The sequence below is a fragment of the Macrobrachium rosenbergii genome, chromosome 8 (assembly GCF_040412425.1).
Source record: "Macrobrachium rosenbergii isolate ZJJX-2024 chromosome 8, ASM4041242v1, whole genome shotgun sequence".
Taxonomy (NCBI): domain Eukaryota; kingdom Metazoa; phylum Arthropoda; class Malacostraca; order Decapoda; family Palaemonidae; genus Macrobrachium; species Macrobrachium rosenbergii.
In genome coordinates, this window is record NC_089748.1 from 84341233 (window position 1) to 84360798 (window position 19566).

General features: G+C 39.0%; 1 protein-coding gene across 5 annotated transcripts in view; it reads left to right on the top strand.

Annotated features, from left to right (window-relative positions):
• LOC136841016 (lysophosphatidylserine lipase ABHD12-like) overlaps positions 1-19566 on the top strand; it is a 640887-nt gene that overhangs the window by 548825 nt on the left and 72496 nt on the right. For all 5 annotated transcript variants that reach the window (XM_067108055.1, XM_067108058.1, XM_067108060.1 and 2 more), the window contains one exon: positions 15764-15881. In XM_067108055.1, coding sequence (XP_066964156.1) covers positions 15764-15881 — 118 coding nt within the window. The remainder of the gene's footprint in view (positions 1-15763; positions 15882-19566) is intronic.

Genomic DNA, 19566 nt, shown 5'->3' on the forward strand with positions numbered 1-19566 from the left:
GTGGGTGCTCGTTGTTTACCTCGACTGGTCATCATCTGCTACTGTCCATCTGCCCCTCCCTCCTCTATCGTAGCTCGGGGGCCATTCAAAAATTATGTAACACTTTTTTTGGCAATTTTTACCCTTCCCCCCTCCTCGTCATGTCTCATAACACATGTCCAGGCCCCTTCCAGAAAATTATGTAACATCAGCCAGTACCCCTTCCCCCTGAATTAGTATGTTTCCCTTTTTTAATGCAATAATATGTTAAAGTCTAGCCTAATATCTGGAAATTATTACCTTTAAGTTTTTCTTAATACTTTTGTGTTATGATATTAAAGAATCACAGAAAAATTTGAAATGAAAATGTTCTCTTATGCCATGTTTAGAAGAGGATTAATTTAATTTGTGATATTATTTTATGTCATGTCATACATAAAGTAGAAAATGTTCCCCCTCAATGCGGGACCACCTTGACATGGTGAGGGGGTTCTTGAACCCCAGGAATTTGTTCCTGGGTTTGAGCCCAAGAGTCTCTTATATTATTATATGTTTCTTTGGAATAATTTTGTGGAATTTTCCACTTTTTGTAAAATTTGTAGGACCTGATAAATAGGAAAAGATATAGCTGGGATTGGGTTTATATCCAAAGCTAAATATGTACAGTAGTGGGAACTGTGGTAGGACCATCAACTGCCCCATAATGTTCGGACCTGAGAGATATCAGATTGATAGCTCAAGGGCAGAACTACTCTTGAGGGCTGGACCACGGATTCCAGGGGGGTCTGGTTCTGGGGATAGGACTCTCGGCATTCTATCCGGCTTGCCCATAACATGGTTAGGGTGGGGATGATTGTATTCTTGGAATTCTCAGTCCTAGCAAGCGGGTTTGGCCCACTTGGACCACTTTAATCTTGTCCCATTGGTGGAAGTGGACATTTGGGAGTCGGCTCTCACTTGTCCCATTGGTGGAAGAATAAGCTCTGAAAAGCTGATGATATCTTTTTAAGGTTTTCAGGTTAAATTTTTTTTCTCCATCTCAGAGCTTTATGATGAGCGAAAATAAAGATTCAAGTCCCTGGACCCTTTGATGGTGACTCGGCACAATTGACGACCGCTGTAACCTCTTATGTCAAACTTTTAGAAAAATCTGAAAGGAACCTTAGAGTAATTGCACTGGAACCCTATGCTCCAGTACAAAACAAACCCAAAAGAAGTAAATATTGTCTTGACCCAACCTTGACTCACTTCGACTCCCTCTTTGGGAATGGAAGTTGGTCAAGGTTTCTAACCTTATAACGGCGGAAAGGCCATACAATGATGCATACAGTGAGATACATAAAGAATCTGGAATAATAACAAGTAACATGTATGATGTGATTAATGTACATATGAGGAGCGAAACACAAGAATGGAGAGGCGATTTGACGCCCTTACAAATACTCCCTTCCCCACAAGACAATAATTAGAGCAATTATTGGATGAAACAACATTAATCATATAATCGCTGAGGTAGTTGGAGTGGGCCCCTACTCTTGGAGAACTGTGGGCGTGGGGTGGAACCGACATCTGGGGTTGGCTCGATGTGTCCCCTGGGCCACCCCATACCCCGCTTTGGTGGGGGAGCTGGTGTGTATGCAGGGAGGTACTGAGGGGGAACTCTGGGGCGCCTGCCTGCCTCCTCGTGTACTTCTCTGTCCAACAGGAATGCAGGCTTCAGTCTGTCGATGGTGACCCAGTCTTCATGCCAGTGGATGTCAAGGTATGCCTTGGTGGCCCACCTGATGACTTGGTGGGGCTCCCTGTAGGACCCGGTTAAGAGTGGACGACGGGCGTCCACCCTGACGAAGATGTAGGCGCAGGAGTCTAAGGCAGGTGGACTGTAGGTGGTGGTTCTGTCGGTGAAGGTCTTATGGCAGGGCGTGAACTTCTGTGCCAGTTCCCTCAACCTCGGGAGGGGGTGTTGGCACCGTCGGCCGGCGGCGGGAAGAGTTCTCCAGGAACGGCCAGTGTCTCCCCGTAGACTTTCTCAGCAAGGGAGGTGTCGCCATTTGCTTTGGTGTGGTATGGAGACCCAGCAGGACCCAGGGGAGCTGTTCCTTCCACCTCTCATTGGTGCAATGTGCCATGAGGGCTGCCTTAAGAGAGCAGTGTGCCCTCTCAACCATGCCGTTCACTGCGGGGTTGTAGGCCGTTGTGCTGTGTAGTGTTGTACCCATCAGGTGTGACAAGGAGACCCTGAGCTCTGACAGGAAGGCTGGACCCCAGTCTGTAGTGATGCTGTCTGGCACTCCAAAACAGCTGGTCCAACTGGAGAGGAGAGCCTCTGTGCATGACGCTGTTGATGCCTCCTCCATGTGGGTTGCCTTGGGCCAGCGGGTGGAGTGGTCTATGAACGTCAAGAGGTATCTGGCTCCTCCCGACTGCGGAAGAGGCCCGACGACATTGATGTGGATGTGGCCAAAGCACTGACGAGGCTGGGGGAAGTTGCCGACCCCGGATTCTGTATGCCAGGATGTTTTGCTCGTCTGGCATGGGATGCAGCTCCTTGCCCACTGTCGGACGTCCTTGTTGTTGCCATGCCAGACGAACTTGTCAGTCAAGAGGTGCGCCGTTGTGTGCCTTGATGGATGGGAGAGACCATGGACTCTGTCGAACACCTGCTTCCTCCTTGAGGCAGGTACTAGCTGTCGCAAAGGAGAGTTGTGTTCGAGTTTCTTAAGGGCACGTCTACCCACTTAAGAGCCGTCACTGCCGTTCTGTAGTCTGCTGTCTCTGGGTTTGCTGCTTGTTCTTTTGCCAGGTCTTTGTAGTCGATGCTGAGGTGAAGGGAATTGATTTCTACTCTCGACAGGGCGTCGGCTACTGGGTTCTTCCTGCCAGGGACATAGTTGATGGTGCACCCGAATTCAGAGATGGCGGTCAGGTGTTGCTGTTGCCTTGCAGACCACGTGTCAAATCGCTGAAAGTGTTAGACCCAGTTCATAATGAAGGCCTTAGAATATGTTTAGGAGCCTTTAGATCATCACCAACCTCATCTTTACAAGTTGAATGTGGTGAACTACCACTGTCTCTCCATAGAGAGTTTGTAACAATGAAGAGTGCCCTGAGAATTCAGAGAAGTGATACTCAACCAAAATATTATTTGAACTAAGAGGTGCATTTATAAACAATCACTCACCACCTTTCCCTCTTAAAGCTAGAAGACTGTTTCAGTCGTTGAATATAAATGTGCAATTGCCTTCAATAGTAAAATTACCTCCTCCTTGGACTGTGAATAGAATAAGAATTTGCACACAATTAAATTATTTATCAAAAAGTTACTCATATGCACCAGAACACCATAGACAGCATACAATAGAGCATATAAGCCGAAAATGTCCACATTACGCAATATACACAGACTGGTCTAAATCAGAGTACGGAGTGGGATATGCTGCATTATCCTGTAATTGTTAGCGACTCCAGAAGCGCCATCGAAGCCAGGGTAACAAACCAAAAAATATCTGTACAACAAATAAAGTTATTACTCCTTAAGTTATATAATAATGGGAAAAATATAGAAACATGTTGGATCCCTACCCATGTAGGGGTCAAAGGAAATGAAGAGGCTGATAAAGCAACTAAAGAAGCAGCCCATATGACACGATCTAATGTAAATATCCCAGTTAACGATTATATAATACCTATAAAAGTATGCATTAAAGACAAATGGCAAAATAAATGGAATGAAGAACCTGAAAATAATGAGTTGAAGCAAATAAAACCGGGATTTAAAAAATGGAGCTCATCATACCAAAGAGAGAGACATGTGCAAGTAATTTTAACACGTCTCCGAATAGGTCATACTCGTCCGACACGTGGACACTTAATGAGCAGACCACATGAACCAGCTCCCAAATGCTCAGAATGCAAAGTGATAATAATAGTTAAACATGTGTTATGCGAATGTCCAGAATATAACCAACATCGGTTATCAACTTTAGGAAATGGATCGATTGGTGAAATTTTAACAGTCTGCAAGATTTCCAACTGACCCAATTTTAATATTCATAACGAAGTGTAAATTAATTGATAAAGTATAGAAAGTAATTTATAAAATTAATATATATATATATATATATATATATATATATATATATATATATATATATATATATATATATATATACATAGATATATATATATGTATATATATATATATATATATATATATTTATATATATATATATATATATATATATATATATATATATATGTATAGATATAAATAAATATTATATATACATATATATATATATATTTAATATAAATATATATAATATTATATAATATTTATATATATTTATTATATATATATATATATATATATAAAACGAATTTTAAAAATGTTATGTTATTCTGACTTTTATCATTACTCAGTGTTATTTATTTTTATTTTTATGGTACAGATGGAAATTTGAGTAAATGTATTTAATGTGTTCTAGTGTGGAAGCATATGCCTTTTTGCATATTGGTCTGGTAAAACTAAGGTGTACTTAACTTTTTTTTTTTTTGCATATCTTTATAGTTTCATTATTCATTCATCATTTAGTCCCAGTGCTTAGCCTATGGTTTAGACCTGGGACTCCATTTCATTTTAGTCCTTCGGGCCAGCCCTATGAGAGCTGTTAATTAGCTCAGTTGTCTGGTTAAACTATTTTAATAATAATAATAATAATAATAATAATAATAATAATAATAATAACAATAATAATAATAATAATAATAATAATAATAATAATAATAATAATAATAATAGTAGTAGTAGAAAATGTTGAAGTACAAACAGGAGTTGAGTTTTTTATATTTTTTAAACATATAACTATACAAAAATAATTAAATATCATATTCTCAATATTACTAAACGTCTATTGCAGAATCTACATATAACTATACAAAAAAAATAAAAAACCATATTCTCAATATTACTAAAATATAACAAAAATGTATTGCAGAATCTTTACCATCTCTCTTTTGTCCTCCTACATTTACCTCTTTTGAAGAAACAGAGGGAAAAAATCTGAAAATGTTATGTAACTTACTGTATGGCTGCGCCCCCCTCCCCCCACTGTGACGCTCATAACACTTCACCTTACCTCCTCCAAGGCGTTAGTAATTTTTGAACGGCCCCTTGCCAAAACTAGTCTTCTCAGTCGTAACGGACTTCATGGTTTTCCTGGGAGCACTTTCTTCAGATGAAGTGGCTAGGTGTTTGGCTACTATTGCAACAGGTAAAATTTTGAGTGCACAGAGAACACCAAGGAGATTGCTTTGGCAGTCACTATGATCACAGCGCAGGCTCCCTTCAAACTGAGGAGGGTTGCCAGATGCATTGCCCAAAATGTCGTACCAAATATGTCTAAATTATTATATTTGCATAAATATTACTTACAGTTGTCATTATGTAACATACTTGTGTTTCACTAATAACAGCTTATTTGTGTTGTTAGTGTGAAAGGTTAAATAGAAATCACAAAATATTTTCCATTTTATTCCTATAATGGACAAAGATAAGTACAGTGTACAACTACAGGTATAATGAAAATTGCTGAATCCCAAAATTGATAGTCAAATTAAACATGGCATACATGATTAAGATATTATGGAATAATCGGCTTTACGATTTGCAGTGCTTGAATGCAATCCTGGTGTCAACTGAACACTTAAATTCACTATATGAGACTTAGTTTGCACTTCATAAACAGCTGAGTCTGAGTGAGAATGCAATTACTTCTTTTGTTTTTCATGCTGACAAAAATATTCAAATTATGGAGTATTACCATTCAATTATCTTACAGCTGTGTGAATTATCGCATTATCATACACACAGTATTGTATATCGTACAAATGAACATATTTGTACAATAATTATTGTACATCTAGGAACCCTTGGTTGGTTTCCCTTTCCTGCCGCTAGGTAGTGTGGCTGTTTGTGACATCATCACTGCTCAGGACTGTACCAGGCATGGGGCTGATTTGAAAATGATGCTTATGATTATCATGTTAGTAAAACATATCTCCATAAATATTTGCTTGTTTTAAAAATGCATTATTTAAACTCATGTTATATGAAGGTGGCTGTACTTCGGTAGTTTCTGGATTGTTTGCCAGTACTGAAACTGTTCAGTTGTTTACTCACCCTACATGACCATTAATTCCTTCCATTTCTGACGTTAACCCTACCCCTCGCACCCAGTCCCCCCAGTTTTGCCTTGTATTCCTCACCTTTTGACAACAGTATCATTTTGTCTTGGCGACACTATGTCTTCCGCTGCTTCTTGTGTTATGTAGACAGTTTCTGTTTTCACCTCGGCAGGGTCGTCTCTTGAGTTGAAGCTTTCATTTCGTATGGATATGTTGTTTAAGCATAAAGTAAGTGATTCGTCCACCACAATGACATCTTTTGAGAACCCTCTGCCTTCTCCCATCCAACGGTCTTCTTCCCTACCATCATCTTGTTATCTAGTGAGTCACCTGCCCTCTTTCATCTGTCCAACACTTCCCAATTGCTTCTCTTGGCTTAATTGCTGGCAGTTCCAGGTATGTTCCAGTCTCAGGCAACTGCCACTTCATCTCAGTTCATGAATTTGCCAGTTTCTGCCAACCCAGTTCTTCCTTTAGACTTGATGGACCCCAGTTTAGAGGATTCTTTATGAGTTTTTAATTGCTTGATAGACTGCACTGCTTTGCTTTACCTTCTCTTTTTACAGTGGATGATCCTGTTGTCAGGTATGCTCTTTTGTCACCTTATACCATGGCTCCTTTTCAGCTGAGTAAAAGTTGTTGAAGTTATGTGATTCTTGGAAGTGTTATCCCTTCAAGCAGTTGATTAGAATGTGAATGATTTGGTTTCCAGTTTTATGAAGCTGCGTAGAGCTGCATGTTATTGCACAGGTACAATGCCAGATCTTCACCCTCCTCCCGTTCAAAAGACAAGTTTTTCAAGTTGCTTGACCTAATAAAGCATAGAGCTCTTGAAACCAGTAAGGTTCTGTGGCCTAATAGAGAGTTGGAAACACTTACAAAGTGGGTATATTGTTCAACTGAAGTGCTTACTTTTTTGGAAATTTCTCTTAGCACCACTGCTGATTTATTGCACCAGGAAAAAAAGTTAGTTCTGAGGACATGACAGCTCTTGATGAGGTGTTGGAGTATTCCCTTGCCTTGATAGAGCTATTTCCAATGCTTTAGAAGAATTTCTCATGTTTATACTAACTACTTTTAAATGAATGGGAACAGTTGTGTGCATATTTATCTTTAAAAGTAGCTACAGCTCAGTGGTTGGTAACTGTTTTTGATGTGTATCATCATTGTCCCATAAATTCCAACGTGTTCAAGGCCATCACCAAATATGTCTAGAATCAGGAGAGAAGGGATTTCTTAGCACAATCTTTGAAGTCATCCTTCAAACATCTTGCTGTGCCTGCAGTCAGCCCGGCACCAAAGTTCTGCAGAGAACATTGACCCAGATCATCCTCAAGTTCTTCCTCTTCCAGAGAGCCCTTTTGAGGTGATCAAGGCTCTCGTTCTAGGGGAAAAAATTGTGAGGGCAACCATAACTAATGTTTCAAACCATCAAGGTCCAGTAGGAGGCCATCTACAGAGTTTTTGGAGTCAGGCAAAGCATCAGAGCCAAACCTTGGGTGGTGAAGGTTCTCAGGGAGGGGTACATCATACCATTTGTTGCACTTCCACCTCTGTCAGTGTCCCTTATATCCTTCCTTGTGTACCTTCATCACGCAGAGAGTTATTACACAGGGAGGTGATTGAGCCAGTTTTAGGAAAGTCATCGGCTGTTTAAAGTCACCTTTTTCTTGTTTCCAAGGTTGGAGGGCTGGAGAAGTATTGGACATTTCCAGCATCAAGTAATCTGTTAATCTGACCACCTTTTCAGTGGAACCATATGGAACCACTCAGAAGGGCAACTGGATGATTTCTGTTGATGTGTGGGATGCGTACTTCCATGTCCTGATCTATCCTCAGTCAGGGAAGTATGTACACATTGTCTTCGAAGGGAAGATCTAATTCAAACTGTATTTTGGTCTGATCATAGCACCACAGGTGTTCACCATTGTTTTGGCACCATCAGGAGGACAGTTACCCGCTAGGGATCAAGTTTGCCTAATATTGGATGACTGCTTATTCTTGCCAACTTGTTTCAGGCAGTCTTGAGGGCAAAGGATTATCTTCTGCATCTGGCCTGGTGCTGGACTTTCTAATTTATGCCAAGAAGTCTATGCATCTTTCAACTCAGTCAGTTGTTTATTTGGGGCTTTTCCAACCAAGAGAAGAGTAGATAATTTCCTATCTCTACTGCGAGAATTTTGACCCATAGAAAGCCTCCAGCCAAGAAGAGGCATCCTTATTTGGGTCACATGTCCTCTTTAGAGAAGTTTGATACATGGCCTATCTAAAAATGAGACCAATTCAATTTTGCCTCAAGAACTCTTGGGACAGGTCTCATCTTCTGGACTTTAGTGGTAATTCCTTCAGATCTTTTGGGTTCTCTTCATTGGTGGGGATCTGTCCAGACTGCTGATGTGTTTGCCTTTAGACCTCAAGACCCCAGACCTCATATTTTCCTCAGATGCGTCAAAGTCAAGTTGGGTAGCTATTCTGGGGAACACTGAAATGTCAGGGAGTTGGAATGTGGAAGAGAGCAAGATTCTTGTAGAGCTTTGGCAGTTTAGAAGAGTCATATGTAAGAGGAACATCTAGTCAGATTCAAGACAATGACAGTGCACTACAACAATTCAACCTTTTTCCAATATGAGGCAGCAAGGGAGCACAATATTGAGATTTATTCAGGCTAGCAGAGAAACTTCTGTGGACAGAGTCCAGGAACATCATTATTCCACCACATTTGTCCTAGGGATAAACAGTGTTATTACAGACCAACTCAGCAGGAAAATGCAGGTTCCTCTATCAGAATGGTCTCTTCATCGGCAAGTCTGCTAGAAGTTGTGGAACTTTTGGGGAGTCTTGAACATTGATCTTTTTGCAACTGGCCAAAACAAAAAACTCCAAGTTTACTGCTCTTCATGCCAGGATCCTAAGGCATGGGCAGTTGATGCTTTACTTCAAGAGGGGTCAATTCTAGGAATTTACATTTTTCCTCCATTTGCAGTTTTGTGGAAAATACTCAAGTTGAGAGTGTGGGAGAAGTCAAGGATGGTGGTGATAGCTCCTTGGTGGCCCCAAAGGGAAAGGTTTTCTAAGCTAGCTCTCCTGGCAATAGACATTCCTTGCCATCTGCCATTCATTTGAGGTTCCATTTAAATCTCCACATGCCTCAACTGACCGTGTGGAGACTGTCGACCATCTCTTTCAAGCTATTGGCTTTGCAAGAATGGCTATGGAATCAATCCTGAAATCTGAAAGGTCCTACAATGTTAGATTATCAACAACAGTGATCAGTTTATCAATCTTGGTGCTGTTTTGAGGGATATCCAGAACCCATAATTCTTTATAGGTCCTGATTAAGATCTTCTGGTATCTCAGGTATGCAATGCAACTTTCTGTTCCAGTGATTAAAGGATATTGCTGTATGTTGTCTTCAGTTGTGAGAGTCACTAACTTGAATGTCTCTCATGATTTAGATTTGAAAGAGGCTTTCTGATCTTTTGAGCTGGAAGCCCCAAATACCTCATATTGTTTTGGATGTAATTTAGATGCAGTCCTTATTTTTATCAAATTACCTCAGTTTAAGCGTTTGGATAAAGCATCTCTTAAGAACATTAAAGACACTTTCTTTTAGGTCTTGTCATGATGAAGTATATAAGTGATGTCAAAGCAAAACCCCTTCCCAGATTTTTTAAGGTGCCTTATTTAACCCTTTTGCTTACTAATGATGGATATAAACATCATCAAAACTTACGTCCTTCACTTACTGATGATGTAAGCACACATAAAAAAAAGTATTACTGTGAATAAAAATAAAATCCTTTTTTCAAGCTAACCGCCCTTCTTTTGTTTCTGTGCTTAGAGGGGTAAAACAAAGTTATGCGCATAGGTTAGTGACCAAGCTTATATCTCATTCAGTGGCCCACAATGTGTTGATCTTGTTCAGTCTTGACATGGATGTGAAAGGTCAAGCATGGGCATTTGCTTCTCACAAGAAGTGTTATATCTCCATTATTCGTGATCCAGTTTTTTCATTTTTCACTAATTATTCTTTACTCATTCCAGATATAAGTGAATATTCAAAAATAACAAGTGCAAAGGGGCAAAATCCTGAAAATGAGAGGAATCTCAGGAAAGTGATCATGCTTTTGATGGAGTGAATATTGGTGCCTTTCACTCATCAAGTGATCAGTATATTTTGTTACTTACCAAGCATCAAAAACGCAATCTGACCCCGAGGAAACAAGAAAAACTTCTTGAGGTTCGATTTGCTGAGTCAGAAGGTGAAGTCGAATTTGAAGCATCAGAAGATGAGCCAGGAAGACCTATATTGCAGGGAATGCTTGAAGAAAGTTCGAGCGTGTATTTCAGGGATGTGATTACTTCAGGTTAAAGAGAGGCAAGGGCTGATGCTGATGATAATGGTGATGTTGATGATGATGATGATGATGATGAACAGTCAGTGTGTTTACGCAAAACACGTGGCTTATCTGTGCCATCACATAAGCATGGTTGCCTGCCTGCATGAGGAAGAGGGGCAGGGGGAAACAAAGCAAAATACAGCAGCGACTCTTAGTAGAGGAGGATCCCGAATGGCCATGTGATCTGACGCCCCATGTTATCCATCCATTCAGTGCCACCTCAGGAATGTCTGTGCCCATTCCTACCACACCTCTTGGTTTCCTACAGCTTTTTCTCACACTCGAGTTTTTCAAGTATTTAGTAACTGAAACATGTGTATGTGACACTCTACAGAGTGAAATTACACACTACCTGGGGTTGCACATATTCATGGGGATGTGCCATATGCCTCAGGAACAGTATTACTGGTTGCCAGATCTCCTGTGTTCCACTGACTGCATGACAAATTATAAAGTATAACATGTAATTGGTATTGGCAAATATCTTCACTTCTTCAATGGAGAGGCAGTGCCAAAGGGCAACGGATAAGCTTACGCAGTATGGAGTATGTGCAAGAAAAGTGCCGGAGGTTGTATACACCCTTGCAAAATCTTTCCATGGATGAGAGAATGCTTTCTTACAAAGGAAGATTGTCAATAAAAGTTTATAACCCCAAGAAACCTGACAAGTATGGTATCAAATTTTATTTTTTATGTGAGGCTGAAAGTGCTGGATTTTCACATTTATTGTGGTGTGTTGCCCACACTCCATGATACTGTGTTTGGATCTTGGCACCATACTGAATAAAGGTATTATGTCTTCCTGGACAATTTTTATCATTCTTTCAGCACCGACATTGAAAGCACTTGTGCATTCCAAGGTGCCTCGGAACACAATAGATTACCTCTACAAAGGGAATACCTTCATGGTGTGCTGGCAGGACACTTGGCTCGTCAGTAAGATCACGAATGCTGATGGTGTGGAAATAAGGGGGTACGTGCAGCATAAACGAGTATGGAAGCAGGGCAAGTCAATGCTGCAATCAACCACCTTGGAGCGTCCATGTATATTATGATGGTACATTAAGTACATGAGAGGAGTTGATCGATTAGATCAGCAGATCAGATACTACAGCTTCACACGGAGGAGTACCAAGTGGACAAATAAGTTGTTACTCCATCTGTCCAGGTGTTGCTGCAGAATGCTCATGTACTTTACCTGTAGTACAGCACAGATGTATGGCATCTGACCCTGCTGGAATTCCACGTGATGGCACAGGATGCACTGCTCTACTTCGGCATCACAGAATGGCCTGCTAGTGGCACTGAATTGCCTCATGCTCCTTCGCTGCCTGTTGATCAGCTGGAGTACTATCACCCTCCTGCCTGCCAGTCCTGCCCTTTTGTTGAACCTGCTGAGCCTGTTGTGTCGTAGGGAAATGATGATAATGACGATAATTCTAATGACAATCTCATCAAAGAAGCACCTTACCTAAGAAGAGACCAAGGATCTTGGATCCTTCTGGACGTCTGAAGACATCATCGCTTTGTTGTCTTCAAACAGCTAGTGCTAGAAGGAAAACAGAAACACTACTGCATATGCTACAAGAGTGGCATACAGAGGGATACTTCATATCAGTGTACTGAGTGCCTGTGGCACTCTGCATTGGGGGCGCTGCTTCAAGAGGCACCACACCCTTTAAAGGTACTGGTTAATGTCGTCTTCAAGAGGAAGGGGACGTAGCCTGTAACCATAACCGCCTGGTTGCAATTCCTTCAGCCGTTGCCACAAGACATTTCGTGGCTGCTTTTACTTGCATCTCTTTGCATATGCAATCACAGCTTGAGGGAATTGCACAAACCCGCCGACAAATGAGGATCATTTTGGGTGAGTGTTCCTGATATTTTCTATGTAACATATATGTTTATTTATTTTGTATAGCTGTAGATTTTTATTTTATAATTACATGAATTATTTTTTTCTGAGTGTAATATGCATAAAAATGACTTTATCGCAATTACTTTTTTATACCAATTTTTTGGGGGGGTTAAGTACAAAATTTTCTTGTATCGTAATTTCCACTCATTATTCCACGTACATAAAGTTGGTTTGGGTTTTTAGGTGCCATTGTATAGAGCAGTTATTCAGCTGCAGAATGAAACAAAATTAAGCTGTCGACCTTGAAAACTGTCAAACTACGTGTCTTTGAACAAAAAAACGTGTAAAAGTTTTTGTGCGCATCGCATGAGTGACTGGCACTTTTCTAACGGAAAACTTGACACTACTTTGTCATTCATAATTTTTTTTTATTTACATTGCTACAATTACAAATTTTTGCATTTCAATAACTAGGTGATTTATCAGGGTATATGTCCTACGTATGGATTTACGACGACAACTTTGTCGTAAATAGTTTTTATTGGCAAATTCCTTTCGGGGGATTTGCAAAATTTTCTTGTATCTCATAATTTCTACTCATTATTTCATTTGCATAAAGGTATTTTTGAAACAGAATTGAGCAGTTTGCCTTGTAAACTGCCGGAACTATGATTCTTCGAACAAAAAAAAGTTATACTGTCGACCCTGGTATTTGTGGGGGATGCGTATCACAACCCCCTGCGAATAGCTAAAATCCACGAATTCTTGACACCCCTCTGAAATTGCTTATAACTGCCTATTTTGATCATTCAAACAGCAAAAAAAAAACTAAAAACACTTATATCATATCTGAGTATTTTAATAGTTTTATCACAAAAAATGCATTTAGTCACAAAAATATGAAAATACATTAATTAGTGAATATTTGTCTATGAAAAATATTGCGAATAGGCAGAGTTTCCGCGAATAATGTGGATATACGTTCCACTCCACCGAAAGATCTGCGAACAGGTGGAGCCGTGAATCCAGAACCGTGAATAGGCTGGGGTCCACTAAAACTTTTTTCGTGCTTTAACGGAAAATGTGACTCTACTTTGTCATTAATTGTTGCATACTTTCCTTACTGTAATTACAAAGTTTTGCATTTCAATAACTAGGTAATTTATCTGGGTGTGCTGTGGATAAAAAACAAAATCTTTATCGCAAATAGTTCTTTTTTGGTAAATGTTTTTGGGGGTAAATTGCCAAGTTTTTTTGTGGGTATATTGCCAAATTTTCAACGTACTTAAAACGATTTTGGGTGTTGATTTATTTTTGCTATTGTATGGAAAAATTATTCAGCTGCAAAATGAAACGAAATTGAGCGTTGTACCTTGAAAATTGTGGGAGCTATGTGTCTTTGAACAAGAAAAGGTATAAACATTTGTATGCTAACTTCTCGAGTCACTGCCACTTCCCACAGACGTAATTGTTTATATGAGTCATCAGCGAAAGGGTTGTTGTTGTTGTTGTGGTTCCCAGACTCTGTTATGCCAGGAAGCCTGCAATCACAAGAAGGACACCACGCTACTGGATCTGACCATAACTGTGTGGTAGTGTGGATGTTGTGTTGTTGTCTAAAGGGCTGCCAAGTTAGGGCAATCTACTAAGAGATGTGTAATTGTGTGGGGACTAACTTGGCAGAGTGGACATATGTCTGTTTGGGTGTTGTCTATGCGGTGTTTGTAGGTGTTTAGTGATTGGTGATGACCACAGCGAAGTCGAGTCAGGTGTACTCTCTCCAATCTTGAGAGCTGTGTTTCTGTACTGCTTATGTTGGGTGGGGGGGTGCCTAGTATTTTGTTGTTGGGAAGGTTATTAAGTGCTTGTCTGGTGAGGTGAGTATGGATGTGCTTTTTGTTTTGTGTGCTGTTTGTGGGTGGTGGTATAGAATTCAAGATATCTGTATAGTGTCTGTGTGGTGTATTCACTATTTGCCTGTGTGTTGGAGGGTGGTCGTGAAGGTAATAGCATGGGCTGTTTGTGTTGTTTATGACCGATGCCAAGAATTGTGTGCCTCTCATGTCTAAGTGTTGCCTGATGGTGAGAATCTTGGTTTCGGCGTGTAAGTGTTCTATTGGTGTGGATTGTGTACTGCCAAGGATGATTCTCAGAGCTGTGTTTTGTATTATTTGTAGTTTGTTTAGTTGTGTGTTGGATATGGCAGGGTGCCAGGCTGGGCTGGCGTAAACTGCTTTAATAGGTAATGAAGAGGAAGCTCTGCTATGTCCAGTTAGGGCTCTAAGGATTTACCTGGACAGATTTAAACCTTTATCCTTTGGTGTTGGTAGGCCAAACATTCCTATGTCCAAGGATGCTATGTCCTTTTTCTGTGTTGCTTAATTAAGTCAGCACAAACCTAATTGAATCCTGAGGTTTCACTGTTTTTGAAAGAAAACGTTATAACATCCGTGCTGTAAGCATGTCTTTTGATTAACTTAAAAACTTTTCAGTAGAAAAGGTTGTCAGTACAGCTCAGTGGAGGTATAAGAGATGTTACTCAGTTTTTGCCTTGCATTATTTGTGATACATTGAAATTTCATACGAGAATTGCAAAACCCGTAGTCCTATCATCCTGGTGGGGATGATTCTCCTGTAGTGTGGGCTTTTGACTCTTGCACAGGAGTCGCTGGCACTCTATGAAATATTCCTTTTTTCTCTATAAGGATACTCTGACAAGTCTTGCTATGAGGACCTTACAACCTGCTGTGGATTCACCATCTGGTGGCAGTATTTGCCAGGAAGAATTACGCAACAGGCAAGAATGTTTAGAAGCTTCTTCCCTTTTTAAAAAGTGTTTAGTTTTCTTATCTGCGTGGATGTTTCTCTGGCTGCACTAACCCACAATCCTCATTCAGTGTGGTAATCAGCTAACTCTTAATGGTAGGTAAGATTTACCCCAAAGAATGAAAACTGTTATAATAAAATTGTTTGTATATCTACCTACTGTTAAAGTGGAAACCTACTCATCTTAGTGGGTGGTCAGGTAGAGTACTGACAAGAAAATTAATATTCCAACACCACCTGGTGGGAAACAGGTGATCATAGACAGTCCATCTGGGTCAGCCAAGTGTAATTCTTTTTATTTTGAACGCTGATTGCACATAACAATGCGAAGATATAAAGCTAACTTGAACAGTAGGTAAGTATCCAAATAATTAATTTTATTTCAAGGATTTTGTTTGTAGTGTAGATCTGTTGAAAATTTTATCCTCATTCACCTTGGAGGTGATGGCCATGGCTTTAGAAGTTTGTTGCATTTCTTTGTCAAAAATCTTTTATTTTTTCCTCACTTTGACAGAGTATCCACCCATGCAGTTGGAGATTTGTGTTTAGAAGGGGACCATCCTTCTGCTGTTGTGCTTGAATCCCCATTCAATAATATCAAAGATGAAATAAAGTTTCATCCTTTGTCTTCTGTAAGTATTGCATGTGAAATTTTGACTTTATACAAATACAGGTGATCCAGATACAATATTTACTTAAAGATTGTAACGCCATGAATTCATAAATCCAGTGAATTTTAAGGATAAGCCATAATATATCATTGCTGTGTCCCTTTTTTTGCACTATTTCCAGTACTGTAATGTTCTTTTAAGGTGACAGATAAATAATGTTAACGGTAGTGATATATATTTGAGGTATCTGGTTGCAAAGCCAATCATAAATTCATTTACAGTACTTAACACATACAATGTTTGAAGTCAATCTTACCTCTCTATTATGATAGCTGTAAAGTCATGCACCAGTGGGTGGAGAACAGCGCATAAATACAAAAAAATTTATCTAGATTATGTAGTTATACAGTCTATAGACCTCTCGCTTATATTGTTCTATATTTCGTTTCTCTCGTCACAGTCGGAGGACCAGTGGACAGTGTTGTTTAATTTGCTGTTTTGTTGCTGAACTGCATTGTTTTGGGATTATGGTTTGATACCGATTGGCTTTTCTCGACTGTTTTTAATATCTGCTAAAGAAGACATCATTCCTGTTATTACCCATATTTAATTTCATTGGTTGACTTTGTGATAAAACTTTCTTTTGTTGCAATTCTTAATTTAATTAGTTGTTTTTAGCAAAATTTCGGGTTAAGCGCACTAATTTCGAATTTACTTTTTAAATAGATGGGAATATTTAGGAAACAAGGAATGTAAAGTAAAATTCCAAAATGTAATATATTCATTTCGGGAGGTTTGTCATTCATTTTTGGAATTGCTAACCAATTATAACTAACATTTCTTTAAAGGAGAATTTCCTAATAGAAGAACAAAGAAGAAGGGTTAGGACAGACATTAAGTTATTTTAAGAAAAAAAAAATTGTTTCCGGACTATGAATTTAATTTTTACTCTAGTAACCCTAAAAATAGAAGTAAAAGCAACAGGAGACGAATTCCAGAATTTTGTAAATAATTTAGTGACAGCTTCTCAAGGAAAAGCCTCTGCAAATTTATTACCACTGAGAGATTTGCAAGAAGTAATTAGTAACACCAAAGTTGAATATAATAATACCCCATTTCCCCGTTGAACTAACACACTTACTCTATCCATTTCGTAGAGATACTTTAACTAATAAAGGCCTGGTAATTCTTGCTCCAGTAAGTACAAGAGTATCTATAAGTATTACTCTTTTACCCTTTCCCCTACTTGTGTTGGCAATCATGCTTTAGTATTGGATACTGAACATACAGAACTCCTTATACAGGAAGACATTCATATTCACATTGAAGAAGTCAAGAAAACCTGCTCACATATCAACTACACAATATACGATGCAAACCATTTAAATATAATTCACAAATCTAAAACATCTGTTGAAACACACCAATACAAAACCAGGGTATTCATTCATGCCAGTTTCTAGAAGTGCAAAATCAAGAAGAAGAAAAATAACTAATGTGTCTGTAACCCGAGGAAGTAGCATCCCGAACAGTATATGGACGTAGAAGAGAAAGAAGCAAGTTTTATATATATATATATATATATATATATATATATATATATATATATATATATATATATATATATATATATATATATATATATATGACTTTATCACATCACGATTCATATTCAATCAGTAAGCCACAAACGTCCTTTAATATCAATTACTCTACCTCGGAAACCATATATTTTTCATATATGTTGCGAAGGAATTTTAGTTGATAATAAATTCGTCGTCTCGTGGACTCGAACCAATAAGACAAGAACTCGGACTACAGTGGTGCCTTGTTTTTGGCTTGCATTATGGGTTAAATAGATCACTATGGTCTGGATTTATTGTGTTCAGCTATTGGTATATTTAACAAAAATTCTGACAACATATAATATATTATTTCAGGGTAAACAGTAGTGGACGTTTATGGTTCTTGTTTGTGTAATATGTATATATATATATATATATATATATATATATATATATCTCGTATATATATATATATATATATATATATATATATATATATATATATACATATTATACTTTATATTGTATTATATATTATAGATACCAAATCTGATGGAGAGAAGGATAAGCACTTTGTTTGCAAGGAGATATGCTAAGGGAGCAGGATGTGGCTATAAATTGGCACATAATAGAGCAGTAAGGAGGGGTTGAAATGGGCAGAATAGTTTTTATCAAAAGGGGAAGCTATGAAAGAGAGCATAATCAGTGTGAAGAAGACAAGTGAAGAGTAATAGTTGTGAAACTGTGCCTGGATGGGCAAAATAGTCAACCTGATTATTATTTTGGTAGCCCTCAAATGGGTGCTGTGTGAAAAAGTGTCATTTGGGAGGAAATGGACCAACAATTGGTGAAATGCTAGAAAGAGACATGAATGGACGTGCCAGGAAGAAGTAGAGAGGGATGAGGCGTGCATGGTGGCTGAGAAGTTGAAGAGAAAATGAGGGAGGAGAGAGTTGTGGGCTGCTAAATTGTGAGTTGCTTGAGCTGCTAAGTTTCATTTGCTGATGGACTAGTAGACCCCTGGTATTCACCAGAGACATGCGTACCACTACCCCCCACCAAATAACTAAAGTCCGCAAATACTTAAAACCCCCTCTGAAAGCAACTTATAACTGCTGCCTATTTTGATGGTTGAGAAACCCAAAAAAAACACTCAAAAAGTGCTTATACCTGAATATTTTAATAGTTTTATCACAAAAAAGTGCATTTAGTCACGAAAATTATATGAAAATACAGTAATTTGTGAATATTTCTCTATGAAAAATACCGCGAATAGGCGAATTTTCTGTAAATAATGTATATATGTTCCGTAGAAATCCGCGAATAGGTGAGTCCATGAATGGAACCTGATAGAAAGAAAGTAAATCGCTGGTAGGTACAAGAGTGGAGCAAGAGAAAATCATGTTGACTTCTCCATGCGCAAAAGATAACATCTGAGAGAGGTGAGAAATTCTTAAGTTGTAACCGGAGAGTGTGTGCGTGGCTGCACAACAAAAGATGGTGGTAATGGACTTGGATATAAGGAGCACAGTAAAATGTAGCCTGCATATGTTCCACCAAAATTCAAGTGGTTGAAGCTGACACAAGAAGAGGAAGTAATGCGGGAGTTCAAGGAGAGTGTTGAGTGAAGCTCGATTGCTAAAGGAAGTGCAAGAATGGAGAAATCACAACAGTGAAGTGATGAAGATGATGGGGGGAGAGTTGTTGGGAAAGACATCTGGAAAGAAACCTCCTGATGATAAGGAAACCTGGTGGTGGAATGTTGGAAGTGAAGGTGGTGAAGGCCAAAAGATTAAAAAGATCTGGAAAAGTATATGAGCCAGCAAGAGAGGAAAGGGAAAGATTACATAAGACATAGAAACGAGCAAGAAGGCAGTTACGCAAGGAAGGCAAAAGCATTATATGGGAGGTGAAGTCTCAGAATTGCAGTCGAGGACAGGACACCACAGACTACTCCCCACATAACTCAGGTTAAGGATAGAAAATGGAGTGTTTTATTTAATTTTTTTTTTTTTACTGAGGATGAGATCAAGAAGAGGTGGAAGGAATGTTACGAACACTTGTTAAGTGAGGAAAATCCTAGACAAATCTTTGAAGATGGAGTCCAGAACCTGGCACGACATACCTTAACCAGGAGGTAA